We start from the raw sequence: 25,806 nt of genomic DNA, 5'->3' as shown, positions 1-25,806 counted from the left end.
TGCTTTTCCATCTGTACAAAGTACTGATCTTTAAGAAAAAGCTAACTAACTTTGGTAAGTTGGCAATTTCCATAAAAGTTTTAATAAATTGGTTTTGAATCCTTATGTTGCTGCTGTGTTGCTCACCTGTAAGTGCTTGATGTGTGTTAAGTCAGCAACTTTATTGTATAATTGATGAACGCAATTCTCATGGCTTTCAAACTATTTGATTAAATCAACAAGCTCTTTGCCATTCCTTGCGATTAAGTGAAGTTGAATCTGTAACTTTTCTGAATGGTTCAACAGACATTTCAGCTTCATTAACACTTCTGTGTTTGGCATAATTTTCATTTGCTCCTCCACAAAACTGAAGTAAAAAGTAATGTACTGTGCACGGTGTTCAGTAGCAGCTTACCAGTTTCCCCATCTTCACTCACCTGAGTTGGGGGCAATTTTATAGGAAGATCTGAACCCATATCTTGGACTGTGATTTGCACATTGCTCTTTAAAACACAATTTTCTGCTCAGACAATGTTTAAAAACCTTTTTGATTGTTGCCTGTTAGCTTGTCAACATCTAGTAAATTGGGCCTCCAGATATCACTAGCATTACAGGTAAGATGAACTGAGTTAGGCATTAATCTCTGAAGGAGTTGATTATAGGATGCGTTATCAGAGATAAATGCACTGATACCATTGAAATCCACCTCAAAGGTATTCAAGCACTTGCAATAGTTTATGCAGTGATGTTGTAATTAACAGACTGTAAGTAAATTGGATCAGTGAGGACAGCTTTCAGTTCCATGTGATGTGTAGTCACCATTCAGACCTTGCAAAACAAATAAAATATGTAACACAACTGATCTTGGGTACCAACTGATAGGTCAGTGACCATGGACAAGCATCTAGACTGACTGCTTCACCATAATCTCCTTCTTGTGACACTTCTGGTCACAGCTGAGCTGATGAAGGAATTGCTCCATCATTTTCTACATTCTGTCTGAAGAATTCCCATAGGTTTTGGTTGTCCAGTTTTTTAAGAAGGATATTTGTGCAAATGAACACCTCTGTTAGTCAAATTAGGGAGCTACATGGTTCTGGGTTTTCAATGGAATTTTGAAACAAGAAAATCCCAATTTTTTTTTACTTCCCAAGTAAAGCTTCACTTTGGGTTTCTGCCTTTCTCTTTTGGCAGATGCCTGTCAAGACACTTTCTGGTAGTCATCTACAATAGGTACAGAAGAGTTGACCTGCATCGGTGTATAAAACTCTTGGTTGATACTGCTTCACATGATCTGTGCAGACACCTTTTTAGGCTTTTAGAGACATCCATTTTCTTGTTTGTGTTTCCCACCTAGATTGCATTTCGATCTATTCACAATACAACTCTCTATGCTACACATGCGTACAGCACTCTATGGTGTATAGGCTGTACAGTTGGCTAAGGTGATTTTTTTTGTATGAAATACATTATATTGTATACATTTTCATCTTTCGAGAATATTGAAAAATCACGTTTTTTTGAGTATTTTCACAATTTTCATGCACTCTGAAATCATGACTTACACCAGGTCTTACGTGTGAGTAATCAGCTCTCAGGCTGGCCATGTCTATGGGTGCTACAGCAGCACAGTTATGGCCACTGTTGTGCCCTAGTGTAGGCGCTACCTACAGCAATGGAAGGGATTTTTCCATCACTGTAGGTAACCCACCTTTCCCCGTGGTGGGAGTCTTCTGTCTACTAGCTGTATCTACACCAGGGGATACGTAGGCATAGCTAGTGCACTCAGGGATGTGAATTTTTCACACGCTTGAGCGTCACAGCTATGCTGATCTAATTTTTATGTGTAGACCAGGCCTGAGTCAAGATGCTGGAGAGAATTATGAAAATTAGGGTAAAAAGACAGTTTTGCCTCTGCTTTTACATCAGCTTTTCTACTGACCTCTGCTGCTTTGTTTTGTTCTGCTTTTACTCCCTGTGGAAGAGAGGGGACGTACTTTGGGGAGTGCTAGGGATTGCATCTGTTCAGCTGAGCAGCTCCAGTGACATCCTCACAGGTCTCCTGCTTCCATGTTTGCTTGAGGCAAATTTCTTAGTATCTTTGCTGCCACCGCAAATGGAAACAAAGGGACTGGCTCCTCTTATATCCATCTAGCACACATTTCTTATGGTGCAGATTGGCTTCTACCTTTGACAAGCTCTAGTGATTTAGGTATACATTTTTTGTGCAAATCCTTTCCTGCTGAAAAATATGATCTTGTCAAAACTGAAAGTTTTCACAGAAAAACGTCAGTTCTGATGCAAAATTAGTTTTCTTGTGGGGAAACTTCAAAAAGAAATTTTTTGTTTCAGAGAAACACTTTGGAATTTAAATAGGAAATTTCTTTCATTTTGACTTAAAATGTCATTTTCAATTTGAAAAAATAAAGCAAAACAAAATGACATTTGGATTTTAGTGTGTTTGAAATTAAAATTCTTGTTTTGAATCTGTTCAAAAGTTCCCATGAGAAAATGAAAATTTTTCAGAGAAGACATTTGAACTGGAAAATGTGGGGAGAAAGTAGAGAAAAATACAGTCTTCAGTGGTCAGAACTACTCAAGTGAGAACCACTTCCTAGGCATGGCTGTGATTATAAGGCATAGAGTGCCGTTATCAGAGGATCAGGACATACACTGGACTCTGATTCTGCTCTGATTTATATCAGTGAAAATCTGAAGGAAATGGAACTACCCAATGTAAAATTAGTGTAAGAGAAAAATTTTAGGTCCATTGACTAACTGGGCGGTATCTCTTGAATTTCCTGACCTATACTTTGGAGAGCTAGTTCATGTTGCCTGCTCTTTGCTTAAAAATAAATCATATTAATTAGCATTGTTACTGTATCCAACACTGCTAAAGTCCAACCTAATGTGACATGCAGAGCAGAAAAATATTGAATCAAGTTTTAACAAGACCTTTTTTCACCTACAGTGTGAACTTGACATAAAACGTGAAATGAAGCTTATTGCATCTTAAACTTTTCTAACCTTGTATCCATATGCAGATTGTGGCTTAATAAAGTACCTAGGTTAATGCAGAGTGAGATCTTCATGCCCAGGCCAGAGCAGCATAAAGGGTCTTAAAAGCCCCATATCTATCCAGGGAAAAAATCTTCTGGTTCAGGCACTGCAGAAGACAGACAAAAGACTGCCTTTTGAGTAACTCCTCAGGACTGATGGTGGGGCTGAGTCCAGAAGGGGTATGCTAGGGGTGGGGATGCAGCACTGAAGCCCATAGGGCAATATAGGGAGGTTTCTGTAACTTAGACACCCAGGACTGTCTAATTTTCGTTGGGGGCTCCTCCAGTCTCCAGGAGCAGCCCAGGATCAAGAGGGGTAGACACTTGAATATCACCCTCCCCCTGGGCTAAGAGTTCTACGCTGTGTCTCTGAAAGATCTGTTCAAATTGGGTTTTGTAACATTCTCTTAAAATTTGCAAAACTCTACAAGGCACAGAACAGAATTTCATCCAAGTTGTTTTAAAATACTTATTTTTAATAGATGTAAGTTGTCTGTGTATTGGTGGCTTGTTTTCTTAAATGAAACTGAAATTAACACAGCTGACTGTTTAGCAGCTTCTTCTGTAGCATAAAACTGCCTTTTGAACTAACATTTTTATCTGAAGTCAGAACAGAACTTGAAATAGTTTTGATTAGAGACAATGTCCAGATAAAAATATACTTTTAAAATCTTGCCGGTTGTGCTAGCAGTTCAGTTTATTCAGTTCTGATAATATAAAATTTTAAAAAAAAGTTACTGTACTGTTTTGTTACATTATACTCAGGTTGAATAATTAAACAAAACCAGTCAATTGTAAGTGTGTTTTTTCACTTTATCATTTCCAGCTGTGGTGATTAGATTCATGACCTGTGAGGGGAATGTTTGAATATTAACCCACTTTCATCTAAATTTAAAACTCCAGTAACTATCTGTTTAAATTAGGTTTTATAAAATCCTCTTAACACTTGCAAAACTTAGATTTTGGGTCTTAATTATGTTGATTCCCTTTTAACTTTTGCTCAGAACAATTTAGATGGATAATAAAATATATTTTATGGGGTTTACTAAACTAGTGGCTATTTTAAAAATGTTCTCAGGTGTGGAGTGACATTTAGAACCTAGAGGAATTGTCCCATCAAACTATAACTCTCTAAAGTAGAGTTCATATTTGTGGACTAAAAGTTTGAACTGTCATCTCAGAAAACATGATTTCTGTAGTGCTTTTAACATCTACTTTAGAAACAAATACTTGGAAAGTGCTCTTTTACACTTACTGTGGAAGAATTTATTTATACTGGTAAAACCTCAGAAAAAATAAAGTAGTCTGGCAGACCACTTATAGTTCTTTCCTCTGTTCCATATTGTGATAAAGTAGATTGTGTATTTTTGTGCCACAACTGATGAGCCCTGAGAACTTATGCAATTATGTTTTTGAGTGGGTAATGGGTCTGTGAGAGCGAAATTGGTGGCTGAATATTTACAGTACACGAAAAAAAAATCCAAAAAATCCTTTTACCTGGTGCTGTGGAAGTCAGTTTTGTAGTAGGATTCATTACTTCAGCTTTAAAGTGTTTCTGTTCAGACTAAATACCCTAGTAAAACCCTTTCTTATTAGTGAAGGCTAGGCAAATGTTATTTTCCTATGTGAATATACAAACAGGATTGCTGTTGTTTCAAATATTTGTCGCTCTGTTTTTGAAACAGAAAGCAAGAAGAACGGGTGCACCAGGTGCGTAAAAAACTGGAGGAGGCACTTATGGCAGACATCTTGTCGCGGGCTGCTGATACAACAAAAGATATGGATGTGGAAATGGACAATGGAGATGATGCATAAGAAGAGGATCAGGTAAAGCCAGAACTCCAGGTGGTTTTTCTAGGAGATAAGAAAACTTTGTAGTTATTAGCAGTGTTGATCTTAACAGCTGTTCATCTTAACACTGTCACTGAGTCACTCAGTGGGCACTTACATCTCACTCAAAAGTTGAGCCCTGTTTCATCCCATACAAGTACCAAGGAACATACCTTGTCGCTGACAAAATACTAAATTGCTACCTCTGCATGCATACTAAAATACAGAATATTAGAAATATGCTGTCCAGGCTACCAGTGCAACTGAAGAGGAAAACGTGACTCTTTGGCCCAGTCCTGAAAACCCTTACTCATGCGAATAGTCTGTTTGAATAGAAACTGGGTATTGATGCAAAACAGTGGTCAAATTCTGCAACATTAACATCTAAGGCTTCAACTTATTTTTGAACATTGTCCAAAAATTAATGATTTCCCCATCTTTTTTGGTGAAAATTGCTGGAGTTCATAATTGCCTCTTCCTTGGATTTCATTTATCCCTAACCATTAACTGATGTACAGAATTTGCAGAATTACAAAGGGCTTACATTTCATCCAGTCCTATTTTTTTTTCTTTTTAAAAAAATGTATTTAGTGTTTTTTTTTAAATAACTTCCCATGCCACAGGACAAGAGGGTTCTAATTCTTTCATTCAGCAATGGTATATAATGTATAGAATCACAGAAATGTAGGTCAAGAAGGGACCTTGTGAGGTCATCTAGACCATCCCATTGTGCTGAGGCAGGACCAAGTATATCTAAACCCTCCCTGACAGGAGTTTGTCTAACCTGTTCTTAAAAATCTCAGATGACAGAGATTCCATAACCTCTCCTGGTAACCTATTCCAGATCTCCTCATAGTTAGGTTAGATGTTAGGGAAAATTTTCTAAATCTCCCTTGCTGCAGATTAAGCCAATTTCTTCTAGTCCTATATTCAGTAGACATGGAGAATAATTGATCACTGTCTGTTTTATAACAGCTTATACATGTTTGAAGACTGTTATCAGGTCCTCCTAGAGGAAGCAAGACCTACAAGGAAAAGTAAACCAGTGATATGGCCAACTAAACAGGCATAGTTATAAAATTGAACATAATTAAGACTGATATCATGTTGGTCAGTCGAGACTGTACAGGGAAAGTGGATGTAAATATTAATGGAGGACAATTAAACCACACCGACCAGTTAAACTACCGTGGTGACTGGTTTATGAAAGACAGCCATTGAATGTTGAGATACAGTCCAGACTGGGCAGTGCTGGAAGGGTGTGGAATAACATCTCAGGTGTTGTTTATGACAAGCATATGCCACTGATAGCCTAATAGTATAAAACAATGATGTGCCCCACAATGCTGTGTGATACAGAACCATGGCAGTAAAGAGTTGGCAGGTTCAACGCCTGCAGGTATTTTGAGATGAGATGTCTCTATGCAATAAAAAGAGTTATACAAAGAGACAAATTTCAAAATGAAAGCCTTAGGAGGGAAATCAATGTCAGTTATATGGCTGACAAAATCCAGCAAGCACAACTTTGTTGGTTCAGGCACATACAGAGATGAAAGAAGAGGATCTGGTAAGTGGCAGGAGAGGGTGGTAGGAAAGAGGCTGTGAGGAAAGCCAAGGATGCAATGGATGGATTGTATCAAAAATGATGGTAAGCAGGTAGACCTTAGTGCTGCCTCAGACAAGTGAAGATGGCGGATGCTTGTATGAGTACCTAACCCCACATGATGGGATAAAGGGAAAAAGAAGAAATCAGGTCCCCCCTCAGTCAACTTTTCTCAAGACTAAATGTGCCCAGTTTTTTTAGTTATTCCTCATAGCTAGGGCCCTACCAAATTCACGGCTGTGAAAAACACGTCACAGTTCTTGAAATCTGGTCTCACCCTGTGAAATCTGGTCTTTTGCATGCTTTTACCCTATACCATACAGATTTAATGGGGAAGACCGGCATTTCTCAAACTGGGGATCCTGACCCAAAAGGGAGTTGCGGGGGAGGTCGCACGGTTATTTTAGGAGGGTTGTAGAATTGCCACCCATACTTCTGTGCTGCCTTTAGAGCAGGGCGGCCAGAGAGCAGCGGCTGTTGGCCAGGATCCCAGCTCTGAAGGCAGTTGCCACTTCTCAGCTGCCTAGCTCTGAAGGCCATCAGCAGCAGCGTAGAAGTAAGAGTAGCAGCACTGCAACCTCCCCTACAATAAACTTGTGACTCCTCCCACAACTTATTTTTGGACCAGGAGGCCTACAATTACTACACCATGAAATTTCAGCTTTAAATAGTTGAAATCATTAAATTTATGATTTTTTAAATCCTACGACTGTGAAATTGACCAAAATGGACTGTGAATTTGGTAGGGCCCTACTCATAGGTCAGATTTTCCAAACCTTTTATCTCTTTTGTTGCACTCATCAGGACTCTTTCCAGTTTGTCCACATCTTTCTTCAAGTGTGGCACCCAGAACTGGATACAGTACTCTATCTGAGGCCTCACCAGTGCCAAGCAGACGGAACACTTACTTCCCAAGTGTTACCTACATCCCAGAGAGCTATTAACCATGTTGGTGACTGCATCACACTGTTGGCTCACGTTCAGTGTGTGATCAGTTATAACTCTGAGATTCTTTGCAATACTTTGCCTAGCCAGTTATTCCCCATTTTATATTTGTGCATTTTTGATTTAGCTAACATTTAACTCTTTGAGGGCAACCACATTGCTCTCCTGAACATTCACAACTTCCACTAAAGCCAATTGGAATTGAGTGCATATTAAAGGGTCTCAGACTTTAGATTTTTTTTAAAAAGATCCTGAAATAGTAGAAACACGCAACATAATAAAATACTTAAGTAAAAATCATCCTAGTGCAGAAAGATTCTATTCTATGCCCAGTGAACCACTTACTACTGCACAATAGTGAATTTAGTCCTTTGTACTGAGTGAGATTACTGACTTCTAAAATATATAAAGCTCCACTTTTGATTTTTTGGGGCGGGAGGGTGAAAAGATGGGCTAGGTGTGAAATTAGTTTTGTTCAATCTAAATTACTATGACCATATTTTTCCTCCTTTGCTTAGCTCTACTCAAATCACCTCTTCTAACAAATTTAATAAATATTTTTGTAAGCACTCAGATATTTGTCTGTTGCCTGTGAACTCTTCTTTTCGCCTGCATTCATTGGAGGCTGTGTAGTTGGGGTGTAGCTCAGAGGCTGTGCACCTTTTCAAGAGCCTTCAGAAGTGTAGCAAGCAGACAAGATTTAGACCCTCTTTTCAGAGCTATCTTGAGAATTAGCTTTTCCATATCCAATCTAATAGAAATGACACACTATCCCCACAAAACATGTGGCCTAAAAAAAATCTGCAGCTGAACACCTGCATCTGGCCTGCATCAGCTGACTTGGGCCTTTTAATTGCAGTGTAGACATTTGGTCTCAGGCCAAGCCCGAACATGTACACCACAGGTAAACAGCCCTGTAGCCCAAGCCATGAAATCCTAAGTCAGCTGACACGAGGCAGCCACAGGTGTTTAACTGCAATGTAGACAAACCTATAGTGACTCTATATTCCACTCCATCCTGCTGCTCTCAGCTTGGCAGATACATTCAGTTAGAGCAATCCTGCTAGGCTGTACACTGTATCTGCAGTGTACACCTGCAACCCTCTATGGAAGGAAAGTTATACCTGCTCTACTTAAGAATGGAAACTTTGTTTCTGCTGTTAACTTCTTTCCTCAAAATGGTCCCATCCACCCTAAATGTTCTTCTGTAGAGCATATACCAAAATAGAGCTTCCTTCTCTTTTCCAAAAGAGAAGCATTCCCATTTCTCTCATCCAGAATAGCTTGAATTTATTGCTTTACATGCTAGGTTGTTACTAAGTTGATCTGTACAAGTATTTGCTAAACGCTTTTAGAAATAATTATCCAGAAGGATGACAACTAATTCCCATATTCCTATTGAGCTAGAATTCTGAAAGTTGGTACTCATTCACTATGGGATCTTGAGTACAGGAAGCAATCGAAACTTTGAGATGTGAGCGTTCCTTAAAAAGTAAGCAAACAAATAACTTAAAAGAATGTGGTCTTGTGTGAGATGGTCACATTGGATCTGAGCCCTCCAATTTGGAGAAATTTAAAATCAATCAGTTTCATTTCATGGAGTTTAGTCAGAAAAGTTGTTGAAGCATATTAATACACTTGCTGATGTAGACCCTGACAGTCATGCCTGCCCAAAGGAAAGACTGATGTCAAGTAGTCCAGCATGTAACTTAGGAAGTGATCATATTTATTAAAATCTAAAGTGAACTAGATGGGGTGTGGCATAGGCACTGAGCCACTTCAGTGATCTAGTAAACCATTTGAGGACTAGTGAATGGAGTTGTTCTGGGAGAGGAAATCGTTAACGTTAGAACTATGCTCACATCTGCGTGGTAGATCTTGATGCCAACATTCTGCTCTCCTTCATTTACAGCTCTCCCACTCATCAGTGGAGTATGTGTGCATGTTGCCCTAAGCTTGCACAGAGGCGGACAATTATGTACAAACCTTATAAAGCTTGTAGGTTTTAACAGTAACATGTAGTCTTACATGATTTACTTATAATATTTTGAGCAGCTAGCACAATGTTGGTGCTACATAAATATGAATTTGATATGGATTGTGTCAGGGGACACTTATCTGGTTGGTCTGCATAATAGACTAGTGACTGTCCTGCTGCTCTCCAATGCATTGAAATCTTCCTAACTAGCTCAGGGTACAGATATTTGCCATTGAATTTGCAGTCGTTGTCAGTTGTCACTGTTGCTAAGGATACGTCTACACTACGGGATTATTCCGATTTTACATAAACCAGTTTTGTAAAACAGATTGTATAAAGTCGAGTGCACGCGGCCACACTAAGCACATTAATTCAGCAGTGTGCGTCCATGTACCAAGGCTAGCATCGATTTCTGGAGCGTTGCACTGTGAGTAGCTATCCCATAGCTATCCCATAGGTCCCGCAGTCTCCCCCACCCCTTGGAATTCTGGGTTGAGATCCCAGTGCCTGATGGGGCAAAAATCATTGTCGCTGGTGGTTCTGGGTACAGCCTCACCCCTCCCTCCGTGAAAGCAGCAGACAACTGTTTCGTGCCTCTTTTCCTGGGTGAACTGTGCAAACGCCATAGCACAGCAAGCATGGACCCTTCTCAGATCAAGACCGCAATCGTGGACGTTGTAAACACCTCACGCATTCTCGTGCAGTCTATGCTGAACCAGGATCTGCAAAACCAGGCGAAGAGGAGGCGGCAACAGCAGCGCGGCGACGAGAGTGATGAGAACATGGACACATAATTCTCTCAAACTGCGGGCCCCTGCGCTTTGGAGATCCTGCTGGTAATGGGGCAGGTTCTAGCCATTGAACGCCGAATTGGGGCCCAGGAAACAAGCACAGACTGGTGGGATCGCATAGTTTTGCAGGTTTGGGATGATTCGCGAAACTTTCGCATGCGTAAGGGCACTTTCATGGAACTTTGTGACTTGCTTTCCCCTGCCCTGAACGCCAGAATACCAAGATGAGAGCAGCCCTCACAGTTGAGAAGCGAGTGGCAATAGCCCTCTGGAAGCTTGCAATGCCAGATAGCTACTGGTCAGTCGAGAATCAATTTGGAGTGGGAAAATCTACTGTGGGGGCTGCTGTGATGCGAGTAGCCAAAGCAATCATTAAGCTGTTGCTACAAAAGGGTGTGACTCTGGGAAACGTGCAGGTCATAGTGGATGGCTTTGCTGCAATGGGATTCCCTAACTGTGGTGGGGCGATAGATGGAACCCATATCCCTATCTTGGCACTGGAGCACCAGGGCACCCAGTACATAAACCGCAAGGGGTACTTTTCCATGGTGCTGCAAGCACTGGTGGATCAGAAGGGACGTTTCACCAACATCCACATGGGATGGGCAGGAAGGGTTCATGACGCTCACGTCTTCAGGAACACTACTCTGTTTAAACAGCTGCAGCAAGGGAATTACTTCCCAGACCAGAAAATAACAGTTGGGGATGTTGAAATGCTTGTAGTTATCCTGGGGGATCCAGCCTACCCTTTGGTGCCATGGCTCATGAAGCCATACACAGGCAGTCTGGACAGTAGTCAGGAGTTGTTCAACTACAGGCTGAGCAAGTGCAGAATGGTGGAAGAATGTACATTTGGCCGTTTAAAGGCGTGCTGGCGCACATTACTGACTCGCTCAGACCTCAGCCAAACCAATGTCCCCATTGTTATTGCTGCTTGCTGTGTGCTCCACAATCTCTGTGGGAGTAAGGAGGAGACCTTTATGGCGGGGTGGGAGGCTGAGGCAAATCACACGGCAGCTGATTATGCGCAGCCAGACACCAGGGTGATTAGAAGAGCACACCAGGAAGTGGTGCGCATCAGAGAAGCTTTGAAAACGAGTTTCATCACGGGCCAGGGTACGGTCTGACTGCTATGTTTGTTTCCCCTTGATGAACCGCCCCCCCCCCCCCCGATTAACTCTTTCCCTGTAAGCAACCCACCCTCCCCCTTTGATTACAGCTTGCTTAAGCAAATAAATTCACTATCGTTTAAAAATCATGTATTCTTTATTAAGTCATTATAAAAAGAGGGAGAGAACTGGCAAGGTATCCCGGGTGTGGTTTGGGAGGAGGATAGGAGGGAAGGAAAAGACCACTAAAAAAATTTCAAAGTAATGACAGCCTTTTGGTTGGGCTGTCTACGGGGATGGAGTGGGCGGGTGCACGGAGCCTCCCCCCACGCATTCTTACACATCTGGGTGAGGAGGATATGGAACATAGTGACGGGTGAGGGTGGTGACACAGGGGCTGCAGCAGCACTCTGTGACCCTGCTGCTGTTCCTGAAGCCCCACTAGACGTCGGAGGATGTCAGTTTGATCACGCAGCAGCCCCAGCGTTGCATCCCGCCACCGCTGATCTTCCTGCCTACACCTCTGATCTTCCTGCCACCACCTCTCATCTCAAGTGTCCCTCCTGTCCTCCCGTTCACTGGCATCTTTCCTGTAATTTGATACCACGTCCTTCCACTCATTCAGATGAGCTCTTTCATTGCGGGTCACTTCCATGATTTCCGAGAACATTTCATCTCGCTTCTTTCTTTTCCGCTGCCTTATCTGAGACAGCCTTCGGGATGGAGTAGGGAGGCTTGAAAAATTTGCAGCTACATGAGGGAGGGAAAAAAAGGGAGAGAAGTATTTAAAAAGATGCATTTTACAGAACAATGCTTATACTCTTTCATGGTGAACAACTCTATTCACCTTACATAGCACATGTGATTTCACTACAAGGTCACATTTTGCATCTCAATATTGAGTGCCTGCGGCTCTGGTGTTAGAGATCTCACAAATGCAGGCCCGGGCAGCAGAATTCATGCAGATTCATACAATTCTTGCATGCAGCCATGGTAAGCCATTGTCTTTCGGCTTCTGCAGCCTTCATGTACACAGTGCCCTCCTTTCCCAAATACCAAGCAAATGCCGTTCAGTGCTGCTTCTTTCTTGTTAACATGTAGCTGCAGAAACCACGCCCGCATCCAATTCTCTGGGATGATCGCTTTACCCCTCCCCCCACCACGTGGCAGGTATCATGGAAGATCACTGCTAAACACTCCTCTTCCCCCCCCCCCCCACCGCGTGGCTGGTAGCAGGGAAGATCCCTGCTAGCCAAACACGAAAAAGCTCAGCGCCATCCCCCCACACACACATACACTCCCCCTGCTTGGCCACCTGCAAGGAAGGATTTCTTTTAAGCAACAGTCAAACACCCCAGTAGGAATGGCCATCTCTGTCCCCTTAATTAAATTCCTGAATTTCAGTTAGGTTACCATGAACGATATCACTCTCCTGAGGATAACACAGTGAGATAAAGAAAGGATGTTGTTTGAATGCCAGCAATCACTGGGACCATACGCAGCTAGGCTTTGTCATGCAATGATACCAGATTACTTGCTACATGCATGGCGTGGTCAAGTGTCCTACCATGGAGAACGGAATAAGGCTGCCCTGCCCAGAAATCTTCTGCAAAGGCTTTTGGAATACCTCCAGGAGAGCTTCATGGACAAGATTATGGCGATCAACAGATGGCTCAGGGAGTGGTGTTATAAGGAGGGCTTTGGGATGTACGGTCACTGGGACGCATTTACGGATAGACAACTGTTTGCTCAGGATGGACTTCATCTCAGCAAGGAGGGAAATAGGATTCTAGGATGGAGGCTCGCCGACCTCATCAAGAGGGCTTTAAACTAGAAAGTTGGGGGAGATGGTTGGGAAATGTTCGGGAGATCTCCACGCCAGAACATAACCTGGAGAGGGAAGTAAACAAAGTGAGCGGGGATACCCTTGCGGCCCCAAGATTTGATCCAAGGAGGAATAGTGGAGTAGAAACCAGAGTAACGGGTGATGCTGGTGGCAGACAGTTTGTGCACGACGGGGGAAAGAATGTCACTGACACCAAACGCCGAAAATTAAAAGGTTTGTACACTAATGCGAGGAGCCTAGGTAACAAGATGGAGGAACTGGAGTTACTCGTGCAGGAAGTGAAGCCGGATATTATAGGGATTACCGAAACCTGGTGGAATAGTACTCATGACTGGAGCACGGGTATTGAAGGCTATGTGCTGTTCAGAAAAGACAGGAAGAAAGGCAAAGGTGGGGGAGTAGCCTTGTACATCAATGATGAAATTAAATGTAGCGAAATAAGATGCGATGGAATGGATAAGACGGAGTCCGTCTGGGCAAAAATCACGCTGGGTAAAAAAGCAACTAGAGCTTCCCCTGAGATAGTGCTTGGGGTGTGCTACAGACCGCCGGGATCGGATTGGGATATGGATAGAGACCTCTTTAATGTCTTTAATGAAGTAAACACAAAGGGGAAATGTGTGATTATGGGGGACTTCAACTTCCCGGATATAGACTGGAGGACGAGTACTTGCTCAAATAATAGGGGTCAGATTTTTCTGGATGTGATAGCGGATGGATTTCTTCATCAAGTAGTTGAAGCACCTACGAGAGGGGATGCCATTTTAGACTTGGTGTTGGTGAGCAGTGAGGACCTCGTAGAAGAAATGGTGGTAGGGGACAACCTTGGTTCGAGTGATCATGAGCTGATTCAGTTCAAACTAGATGGAAGGATAAACAAATGTAGATCTGCGATTAGGTTTTTTGACTTCTCGAGGGCTAATTTTAAAGAGTTAAGGAAATTAGTTAGGGAAGTGGATTGGACGGAGGAATTAGTGGATTTAAATGTGGAGGAGGCCTGGAATTACTTTAAGTCACAGCTGCGGAGACTGTCGGAAGCCTGCATCCCGAGAAAGGGGAAAAGAACCATGGGCAGGAGTTGCAGGCCAAACTGGATGAGCAAGCAACTCAGAGAGGGGATTAGACAAAAGCAGAAAGCTTACAGGGAGTGGAAGGAAGGCAGGATCAGTAAAGAAAGCTACCTTGCTGAGGTCAGAACATGTAGGGATAAAGTGAGGAAGGCTAAAAGCCGCATTGAACTGGAACTTGCAAAGGGAATCAAAACCAATAGTAAAAGGTTCTACAGCCACATAAATAAGAAGAAAACAAAGAAAGAAGAAGTGGGGCCGCTATACACTGAGGATGGAATGGAGGTTAAGGATAACCTAGGCATGGCCCAACATCTAAACAAGTACTTTGCCTCGGTTTTTAATAAGACTAGTGAGGAACCTTGCGATGATGGAGGGATGATAAACAGGAATGTGGATATGGAAGTGGATATTACTGCAACTGAGGTAGAGGCCGTACTTGAACAGCTCGATGGGTCGAAGTCGGAGGGCCCGGACAATCTCCACCCGAGGATATTAAAGGAACTGGCGCGTGAAATTGCAAGCCCGTTAGCGAGAATTTTTAAGCAATCAATAATCTCGGGTGTTGTGCCGTATGACTGGAGGATTGCTAATGTAGTTCCTATTTTTAAGAAAGGGAAAAAGAGTGATCCGGGTAATTATAGGCCTGTTAGCTTGACGTCTGTAGTATGTAAGGTCTTGGAAAAAATTTTAAGGGAGAAAGTAGTTAAGGACATAGAGGTCAATGGTAATTGGGACGAATTGCAACACGGATTTACTAAAGGTAGATCGTGCCAAACCAATCTGATCTCCTTCTTTGAGAAGGTGACGGATTACTTAGATAAAGGAAATGCGGTAGATATAATTTACCTAGATTTCAGTAAGGCGTTCGACACGGTTCCGCACGGGGAGCTGTTAGTTAAATTGGAAAAGCTGGGAGTGAATATGAAAGTTGTAAGGTGGATAAGGAACTGGTTAAAGGGGAGACTCCAGAGGGTCGTATTGAAAGGTGAACTGTCGGACTGGAAGGAGGTCACCAGTGGAGTCCCTCAAGGATCGGTTTTGGGACCGATCTTATTTAACCTTTTTATTACTGACCTTGGCACAAAGAGCGGGAATGTGCTAATAAAGTTCGCGGATGACACGAAGCTGGGGGGTATTGCTAACACGGAGAAGGACAGGGATACTATTCAGGAAGATCTGAACCACCTTGTAAACTGGAGTAATAGAAATAGGATGAAATACAATAGTGAAAAGTGCAAGGTCATGCATTTAGGAATTAATAATAAGAATTTTGGATATACGTTGGGGGCGCATCAGTTGGAAGCGACGGAGGAAGAGAAGGACCTTGGGGTACTGGTTGATAGCAGGATGACTATGAGTCGCCAATGTGATACGGCTGTTAAAAAAGCAAATGCGATTTTGGGATGCATCAGGCGGGGTATTTCCTGCAAGGATAAGGAGGTGTTAGTACCGTTGTATACGGCGTTGGTGAGACCCCATCTGGAATACTGTGTGCAGTTCTGGTGTCCCATGTTCAAGAAGGATGAATTCAAACTGGAACAGGTTCAGAGACGGGCTACGAGGATGATCCGAGGAATGGAAAAACTGCCTTATGAAAGGAGACTCAAAGAGCTTGGCTTGTTTAGCCTGGCCAAAAGAAGGCTGAGGGGGATATGCTCGCCCTATATAAATATATCAAGGGGGTTAACGTTAGGGAGGGAGAGGAATTATTTAAGTTTAGTACTAATGTAGCCACGAGGACGAATGGGTATAAACTGGATATTAGGAAGTTTAGACTTGAAATTAGACGAAGGTTTCTGACCATTAGGGGAGTGAAGTTCTGGAATAGCCTTCCGAGGGAAGTAGTAGGGGCAAAAGACTTTCCTGGCTTTAAGACAAAGCTTGATAAGTATATGGAGGGGATGTTATGATAGGATCGTTAATTTGGGCAATTGATCTTGAATTACCACCAGACAGGTCTGCTCAATGGTCTGCGGGGAGATGTTGCATGCGATGGGTACTGAGTTGCTGCGGAGAACTCCTTCTTGGGTGCTGGCTGGTGACTCTTGCCCACATGCTCAGGGTTTAGCTGATCGCCATATTTGGGGTCGGGAAGGAATTTTCCTCCAGGGCGGATTGGCAGGTGCCCTGGAGGTTTTTCGCCTTCCCCTGCAGCGTGGGGCACGGGTCGCTTGCTGGTGGTGTCTCTGCAGCTTGAGGTCTTCAAACCATTTTTGAGGATTTCAATAACTCGGTCCTGGGATAGGGGTTGTATAAAATTGGATGGGTGGGGTTCTGTGGCCTGCCTTGTGCAGGAGGTCAGACTAGATGATCAGATTGGTCCCTTCTGACCTATGAGTCTATGAGTCTATGTCCCTGGAGGATTTCCGCTCCATCCCCAGACATGTTAACAGACTTTTCCAATAACTGTACTGGCCGCGAATGCATTCCAAGTCCTCAGGGCAAATTAATCATTAAAAAATGCTTGCTTTTAAACCATGTTTTATATTTACAAAGGTACACTCACCAGAGGTCGCTTCCATGGCTTCATTGTCTGGGCTAATGGCTTGGGAGGGCTGAGAGGGTAATTCTGTCTGGGTGAGAAAAAGCTCCTGGCTGTTGGTGAGAATGGAGTGCTGTGTGCTCTCTGCAAGCTCGTCCTCCTCTTCCTCCTCCTTATCTTCCCCGTCCTCAGAATCCTCAGCCATGGCTGAGATTACCACCCCAACCTCGGAATCCACGGACAGGGGTGGGGTAGTGGTGGCGGACCCCCCCTAGAATTGCATGCAGCTCAGCGTAGAAGCGGGATGTTTTCTTTCTTTGGACGTTTGATTCTTTGGTTTTCTGGTAGGCTTGTCTGAGCTCCTTAACTTTCACACGGCACTGCACTGAGTCCCTGGTGTGGCCTTTCTCCATCATGGCCTTTGAAATTTTTTAAAATGTTTTTTCATTTCATCTTTTGGAACGGAGTTCTGTTAGCACGGAATCCTCTCCCCATATAGTGATCAGATCCAGTACCTCCCATGCGACCCATGCTGGAGCTCTTTTTCAATTCTCAGGAGACTGCATTGTTACCTGTGCTGATGAGCTCTGCGTGGTCACCTGTGCTGGTGAGCTCTCCACGCTGGCCAAACAAGAAATGAAATTCAAAAGTTTGCGGGGCTTTTCCTGTATACCTGGCCAGTGCATCCGAGTTCAGAGCGCTTTCCAGAGCGGTCACGTTGGTGCATGTGGGATACCGCCCGGAGGCCAATACCATCGATTTGCGGCCACACTAACCCTAATCCGACATGGCAATACCGATTTCAGCTCTACTGCTCTCGTCAGGGAGGAGTACAGAAACCGGTTTAAAGAGCCCTTTATATCGATACAAAGGGCCTCATTGTGTGGACGGGTGCAGGGTTAAATCGGTTTAAAGCTACTAAAGTCGGTTTAAACGCGTAGTGTAGACTAGGCCTAACTTTCCATGTAATGAGACCTTAAGTATGTATATTCTAGAGGATTGACAAATGCAAGAACTTTAGCATTTATATATGCAAAACTTCAAAGTTATAGAGTCAAGAAACAAATAGGTCAGTAGCATGAAATTTTTATTGTCTAACAAATCATCATTTTGAAATGGATATTAATGAGGTTATAATATAGACCTATTGTGTTTTATAGTGATTATCCTTATTTTCATTAGTTAATTCTGCAGAAATTTGACTTATTTATACTTAATAATAGACCTTTTTGTAGTTCCGTTAAAAATGGATTTGTTATATTTACATAGCCAGCATGCTATCTTTCTATTCTGTTTTCTTCTAACAGCCATTTTAACTGCACACTTGAGTAAGATTTTTGAATAAATGATCAGTTTATGTATATGGTTGGTTGCTTAAAAACTTTAAACTGGAAGAAAATGTGTTATTGAGATTAATTTTTATATATTATGTAAAATATATAAAAATTGAAGTTATTTATCAAAAAATGAAAAATTAGGTTAAGGAGCAATATAACTAAATGCCATAGAAATGCAGGTCACATTTAAGAGTATATTCATAAATAGTTTATAAAGGATTAGATGTTATAAACATGTTACATATGTGAATAAAGTTGGATGGTTATAAGTGCATCAGTTTAAGTGGCTATAAGTAACTTATTGACCTGTTGGACTGTAACAGTTCATTAATCATTTATTAAAACATCGCTTATTTATTAGCCTTTTGTCAACTATTTATAAGTGTGCCCTTAATGTGAAATGTGACTGAAACACAGCTAAGTTGGTCTGATTTAAATTGTGATCAACCTATCATTTCTCCAAAGAAATACTTTTACTTTTGATTTATTTATCCCTCTCTCTAACTTACAGGTACTTTAACTGACTTGTCCCAGGAGGAATTTCCTAAAAAAACAGAGGCACTTTCTCCTTCGGTCTTTTATTGTAAGAAGAAATGGACCCATGCACATTTATATAGCTTTCTAATAGCATTAAAACCAATGCCTTTTTAGACTCCTATTTTTGATGTAAATATCTTATTTGAAAAACAAACTTTATTTTGTGTCCTACGACTTAAAATAATCTTTTTTAAAATATCAAACAGTACCCTTAAACTAAAGCTGAGCTTTTGAGACTAGGTTGCAAACCTACTGGAATTATATTGCCTGTACTTAATATTTGTTTTTCCTGTGGTTTATAATAATGATGGATCAGGAGAAAAAGGATGGATCAGGAGAATTAAAGATTATTGTGACTCAATGTATATAAACAGATTTTTATACTGCTGTTGAGTGAAAACACCTGTACATTCTTCCATCATCACTGTAAAGATAAATAAATGATTATATTCAGAGCGACTGGAAATTGTTCTGTTATGGGGTAGAGCAAGCAACGAACTTGTATCCCTGCTCCCAGTTCCAGTGCTTATTGCCTCCTTGTTCTGTCAGCTGAGATTGGTAGGCTGGGGAAAGGAATACATGTCCAAATGTGCTTTTGTTGCCCAAAGCAGAGCCTGTGGGAAATTTGTCTGAACGTAGCCGCAGCTGCTGGATTTTCACCTGAAAGGAAATGTAGGTAAAGTACAACAGACTAAACCAGAACTGTTTGAAGGTCAAAATGAATCAATTGCCTCCTCGCTTCCCTGGCTTCCTTATAGCTGTCTGCTGGCAACTGCCACACACCTGTTGGCCAAGCTGGGAGAGTTCTTTTACTTAGTGTCTCTTTACACTTAAGATAAAGCACATGGGGTCAGCAGTGTCTTACATGAACAATCCCACTGAGTTTCTGGGGGCCTGGTGGAGACCTAGTTAATCCAAAAGGAGGAAGCCTGGGTCCTGATTGGTGGAACACAAAAGTTCTTAATTGGCCAACTCCCCCTACTTAATCCAGAAGGAGGAAGAAGAAATCATCCAAACCTCTGGGCTCCACCCTGCTTTGGACTGCTCATCCAGCAATACTGGTTCCTCTCTCCTGTCCTGACCTCCTGCTTTCTTGACCCGGCCTCATTTCTGGTACCCAACTCTTGGTCCCTGACCTCAGCTCCTTCTTGTTCTGAAACCTGGCTGGCATAGGGATCTGGATCCTTGCCTTACACTATCCACTAGGACTGGCTGCCTACATCCTAGCCCTGACACAGGTAGATTCCTGTATATGGGAGGTAAGTAGAAAGTTCGTAGGTAGAAAGGCTGGAACTTACAGGCCCTGGGAATTTTGGAATAGCATTGACGGGTATCCAAAGATGAGCTCAGTGGCCTATACTTTAGCTGCATCCTTACTACAAAGTGGGTGGCAAAAACATGCAGTACAGCATGACATCTGCTTATACCTATACCACCAGAAGACATAAAAGCACATGTCCAATGGCTTTGTGTGTGGATGTGTGACATATGGGGGTGCAATCCAAACCAGTGGAGGTCTGTGTCATCCCTGATCTGCAACCTGGGTTGCCTTACAATGCTTTGCTGCTGTAGCCTCCAACATAGACTGCTCACAAACAGCCTCCAGCATGCAAGTCACTCTCAGAGATGTTTGCGTAGCTGCAGCCTGCCAGTCACACCTGGCTCTCACCAGCCTCGGTTATACTGCATAGTAACCACAACACACTCCCAGTCCCAGATTTCTCCCCAGAAATGTTTGCCTTGTACTGTCAAGCCCTCTTTTGGACAGTCCAAATATATTAAGTCCACTTTTCCTTTAAGGGAATAATATACAGAGCATCTTATTACCTTAAGTAGAGCATTATCCAGACTTTTAACTTAAACACACTGGATTAGAAAAACAATAAAATAAGTTCATTAACTACAAAGAGAGAGCTTTTAAGTGAGTACAAGTAATGAGGCATGAAAGTCAGAAATGGTTACAAAAATAAAGATAAAATGCTTTCTAGGGCTAACTTAGCAAACTACATTAGATTCAAACAAGGTTTCTTCCAGAAGCATTACTGACCAAACACTTCAGTCCAGGACTCCTCCCCCAGAGTCCAACAGCTGCTTCTGTTGCCTTCTCAGGAGCAAAGAATGAGATGGACAGGGAAAGAGAAGAAGGGTGTGTTCAGGTTTTTGTCCTTCCTTTTAATAGTCTTTTAGTCCCTCTTTGAAAAGCATTTCCAGATGAAAACTAGGAGATAGGCAGTTTGCCAGAGGAAGGCTGTTCCCTAGTGGGTTTTTTCGCCAGTGTGAGCTTTCTTTGTTTTCTCCCTTCCCCCTTCTGCTCGATGACTCTGTTTACTGCTTAAATGCAAAGTAAGACAAACATACACTCCTTTGTTCAAGTCAGATCAGCTCGATCAGTTTGGTACTACATGAGTCTGACATCTTTCAGGGAAAATTTATAACTTTGTGCATAAAGCCGCTACACACATTTTACCAAAATATTACTGATCAGTTTTTAAATGATGCCTCACAAGTAGGGTTGTCGATTAATTGCAATTAACTCACACAATTAACTCAAAAAATTAATTGTGATTAAAAAATTAATTGCAATTAATCACAGTTTTAATTGCACTATTAAACAATAGAATACCAATTGAAATTTTTAAAATATTTTGGATGAATTTCATTCTCTGTTGTAATTTAAATCAAAGTGCATATTATTCTTTATTACAAATGTTTGCACTGTAAAAATGATTAAAAAATTGTATTTTAATTCATTTAGTACTTTACTGAAGTGCAGTCTCTGTCGTGAAAGTGCAACTTACAAATGTAGATTTTTTTTGTTACATAACCACTCAAATACAAAACAATGTAAAACTTCAGGGCCTACAAGTCCACTCAGTCCTACTTCTTGTTCAGCCAATCGTTCAGACAAACAAGTTTATTTACATTTACAGAAGATAATGCTGCCCACTTCTAATTTACAATGTCATCAGAAAGTGAGAACACTTTGCGTGGCACTTTTATAGCCGACGTTGCAAGTATTTACGTGCCAGATATGCTAAACATTCATATGCCCCTTCATGCTTTGGCCACCATTCCAGAGAACATGCTTCCATGCTGATGACACTCATTTAAAAAAAAATGCATTAATTAAATTTGTGACTGAACTCTGTGGGGGAGAATTGTATGTCTCCTGCTCTGTTTTACCCATATTCTGCCACATATTTCATGTTATAGCAGTCTCAGATCATGCCCCAGAGCATGTTGTTCATGTTATGAACACTTTCATGGCAGATTTGATAAAACGCAAAGAAGGTACCAGTGTGAGATTTCTAAAGATAGCTACAGCACTCGGCCCAAGGTTTAAGAATCTGAAGTACCTTCCAAAATCTGAGAAGGATAAGGTATAGAGCTTTAAGAAGTCTTAAAAGAGAAACACTCTGATGTGGAAACTACAGAACCCAAACCACCAAAAAAGAAAATCAACCTTCTGCTGGCGGCATCTGACTCTGTCATGGTATAATTCCCCACGCTGAACCTTAGCGTCCAAAAGATGAGGTACCAGCATGAATTCCTCTAAGCTCAATTACAAGCTTAGAACCTGTAGCGCTGCCACCAACCAGGAATTCCAGTGCCTGGTACACTCTGGTCCCCCCAAAACCTTGCCCGGGGAACCCCAAGACCCAGACCCTCTGGATCTTAACACAAGGAAAGTAAACCCTTTCCCTCACCGTTGCCTCTCCCAGGCTTCCCCTCCCTGAGTTACCCTGGAAGATCACCGTGTGATTCAAACTCCTTGAATCACAAAACAGAGAGGAAAATGCACCTTCCCCCTTCTTTCTCTCTCCCCCTCCCAGACTTTCCCTGAGAGAGACAGTAATCCTAACACAGAGAGAAATTAGCCTCTTTCTCCCGCTTCCCTCCTTTCTCTCCACCAATTCCCTAGTGGATCCAGACCCCGACCCCTGGGGTCTCACTAGAATAGAAAAACAATCAGGTTCTTAAACAAGAAAAGCTTTTAATTAAAGAGAGAAAAAACAGTAAAAATTATCTTTGTAAATTTAAGGTGGAATATGTTACAGGGTCTTTCAGCTATAGACACTGGGAACACCCTCCCAGCCTAAGTATACAAGTACAAATTAAAATCCTTTCAGCCAAATACACATTTGAGCTCCTTCCATCCAAATACACATTTGCAAATAAAGAAAACAAACATAAGCCTAACTCACTTTATTTACCTAGTACTTACTATTTTGAACTTATAAGAGCCTGTATCGGAGAGATTGGAGAGAAACCTGGTTGCACGTCTGGTCCCTCTGAGCCCACAAAGTGAACAACAGCCAAATTCTAACAGCACACACAAAAACTTCCCTCCCTCAAGATTTGAAAGTATCCTGTCCTCTGATTGGTCCTCTGGTCAGGTGACAGCCAGGCTCATTGTTCTTGTTAACCCTTTCCAGGCAAAGAGATATGAAGCACTTTTGTTCTATTAACTCTTACTTATCTGTTTATGACAGACTCAGATAATGAAAATGAACATGTGTCAATCTGCACTGCTTTGGATTGTTATTGAGCAGAACCCATCATCAGCATGGACACGTGTCCCCTAGAATGGTGGTCGAAGCAGGAAGGGATGTATGACTCTTTAGCGCATCTGGCACGTATATCTTGTGATGCCAGCTACAGCTGTGCTATGAGAATGCCTGTTCTCACTTTCAAGTGACATTGTAAACAAGAAGCAGGCAGCATTATCTCCTGCAAATGTAAACAGACTTGTTTGTCTGAACGACTGGCTGAACAATAAGGACTGAGTGGACTTGTAGGCTCTAAAATTGTACATTGTTTTATTTTTGAATGCTGTTTTTGTACATAATTCCACATTTGTAATTTCAACTTTCATGATAAAGCGATTGCACTACAGTACTTGTATGAGGTGAACTGAAAAATACTATTTCTTTTGCTTTTATACAGTACAAATATTTGTAATAAAAATAAATATAAAGTGAGTGCTGTACACTTTGTATTCTGTGTTGTAATTGAAATCAATATATTTGAAAATCCAAAGATATTTAAATAAATGGTATTCTGTTATTCTTTAACAGTGTGATTAATCATGATTTTGTTAATCGCTTGACAGCCCTACTCACAAGGCATACCTTGTACAAAGATTATTAGAATTATTACAATTAAGTGTAGAGTGTGAACACAGAGATGTGTTCCATCACAGGATCGTAGGGCGATTTGGCCTGGAGCATGTCAGGCCTTCAGTACAGTAACTCCTCACTTAAAGTCATCTTGGTTAACGTTTTTTTGTTATGTTGCTGATCAGTTAGAGAATATGCTCGTTTAAAGTTGCGCAATGCTCCCTTATAACGTTGTTTGGCACCAGCATCCCAAGCAGGTGCAAGGGGCGGCAATCTGCAAGGGGCGGCAGTCTGTGTGTTTTTTCCCCCAAGCAGCGCGCTGAATTGCCGCTGCGGACAGCGAGGGCAGTCCATGTGCCGTTAGGGCGGCACAGTGTTTCTGCAGTGGCGGCAATTCGGCGGCAGCTTCTATGTTCAGCTGTCTGTGGCGGTGCAGCTTCTGTCTTCTGGCTGAAGACAGAAGCTGCCGCTGAATTGCCGCCACCATGAAACTCGCGTGCCGCCCTAATGGTACACGGACTGTCCCCGCTGTCAGCAGCGACAATTCGGCGTGCTGCTTGGGGTGCCAAAAACAGTAGAGCCAGCCCTGTTTGGCATCCGCCTGCTTTGTCCACTGCTTGCAGAAAGAGCAGCCCATTGCAGCTAGCTGGTGGGAGCTTGGAACTAGGGTGGACCAGCAGCCTAACCTCAGCAACCCTAAGTTCCTGTGTGGCAGCTTCCCAGCAGGCTATCAATTGCCGGGTAGTTCAGCTGTTCCTCCTGCCACTGCCTGTGCTGCTCCTGCCCTCTGCCTTGGAGCTCCTCCTGGGAGCCTCATGCTTGCTGTGCAAGGGGGTTGGGAGAGGGGTGCTAATGTCAGGGTGTCTCCCTCCCCGCCCTGCTCCTGCGCCCCATCTCCCCAGAGCAAGGCAGGACATGACAGGACTCAGAATGGAGGGAACTTGCTGGCAGCAGCTGCTGTCTCAACTTGCTGATCTATTTAAAAAGGCAGTGTACTTAGAGTGGTGTCAGTGCCCTTAAAGGGGCAACGTGTGTCTCTCTCTCACACAGGGTGTGTGTCTCTGTCTCTCTCTGCTATGCTGTCTCCCCTCCCTCCATTCCTGCTGCCTTGTAGAGTGTGAGGCTACATTAACAACAATGTGTTAACCCTGGAGGGCTAAGCCCAGTGCTAGTTCATCATTTAGCGGTAAGGCATTCCCCGGGAAATATCCCACCCTCTGACTCCACCACCTCAACCAAGCTTCACAATCATCATTGCTGTGTACAGTATTAAATTGGCAAAAAAAATTTCCCTGGAACCTAACCCCCCCATTTACATTAATTCTTCTGGGGAAATTGGATTCGCTTAACATCTTTTTGCTTAAAGTAGCATTTTTTCAAGAACATAACTACAACATTAAGCGAGGAGTTACTGTATAGACATATCCTTACAGAAGTATCTTGTTTTCTCCCAGTACTCAGTGGCAAAGTATGGCATTAAAGGTTATTGTTTGTCTTGGATGTTTATAACAGGAGAGTGGTGTGTGGCACAGGAGAGCACAAGCTGTATCTTCAGCATGCTACATTGGTTACGAAAATCGCCTTCTTTTATGAAGTATCAGAGAGGTAGCCGTGTTAGTCTGAATCTGTAAAAGTATGCATCCGACGAAGTGGATATTCACCCACGAAAGCTCATGCTCCAAAATGTCTGTTAGTCTAAAAGGTGCCACAGGACTCTTTGCTTCTTTTATGAAGTACTTTGCTAGTGTTCAGGCTTCTTGTAGAAGTTACAGTACTTCTTTTGTGAGACAATAACGCTTCCATGATTTGCTCACTCACCACAAATTGTGTGGTAATATAATTTGAGCAATAAATTCTTCCCCTCACAGCCCCCAAGAGAGAATTTGCTCAAGAATAAACAAGGCCACAGACTGAGTTACTGATTCACAAACAGTTTACCACTTAGCAAGGAAAGGTAATGATTTGAAATATTCCATCAATGATCCTTCTAATTACAGCAGCTTGTGTAATTGTAGAAATTAGAGCTGGGAAGATCTATTAGGTCATCTTGTCCCAATGCCAATATAAGTTTGTTTCCTGCTATATTCTTCCTATCATCTATCCAAGTACTTACATGACCT

The 25,806-nt window shown here is 42.3% G+C and overlaps 1 protein-coding gene across 1 annotated transcript in view; it reads left to right on the top strand.

Moving 5' to 3' along the window:
• MBD2 (methyl-CpG binding domain protein 2) overlaps window positions 1-19,019 on the top strand; it is a 62,188-nt gene extending 43,169 nt beyond the window's left edge. The window contains exons 6-7 of the mRNA XM_050943271.1: window positions 4,718-4,865; window positions 18,541-19,019. Of these exons, the coding sequence (XP_050799228.1) occupies window positions 4,718-4,853 (136 nt within the window). The 3' untranslated portion in view covers window positions 4,854-4,865; window positions 18,541-19,019. The remainder of the gene's footprint in view (window positions 1-4,717; window positions 4,866-18,540) is intronic.
• The last annotated feature ends 6,787 nt before the right edge of the window (window positions 19,020-25,806 follow it).

Source organism: Gopherus flavomarginatus, chromosome 3 (assembly GCF_025201925.1).
Source record: "Gopherus flavomarginatus isolate rGopFla2 chromosome 3, rGopFla2.mat.asm, whole genome shotgun sequence".
NCBI lineage: Eukaryota > Metazoa > Chordata > Testudines > Testudinidae > Gopherus > Gopherus flavomarginatus.
Note: the sequence above shows the minus strand (reverse complement) of the source record. Positions and strands in the feature narration are given on the sequence as shown.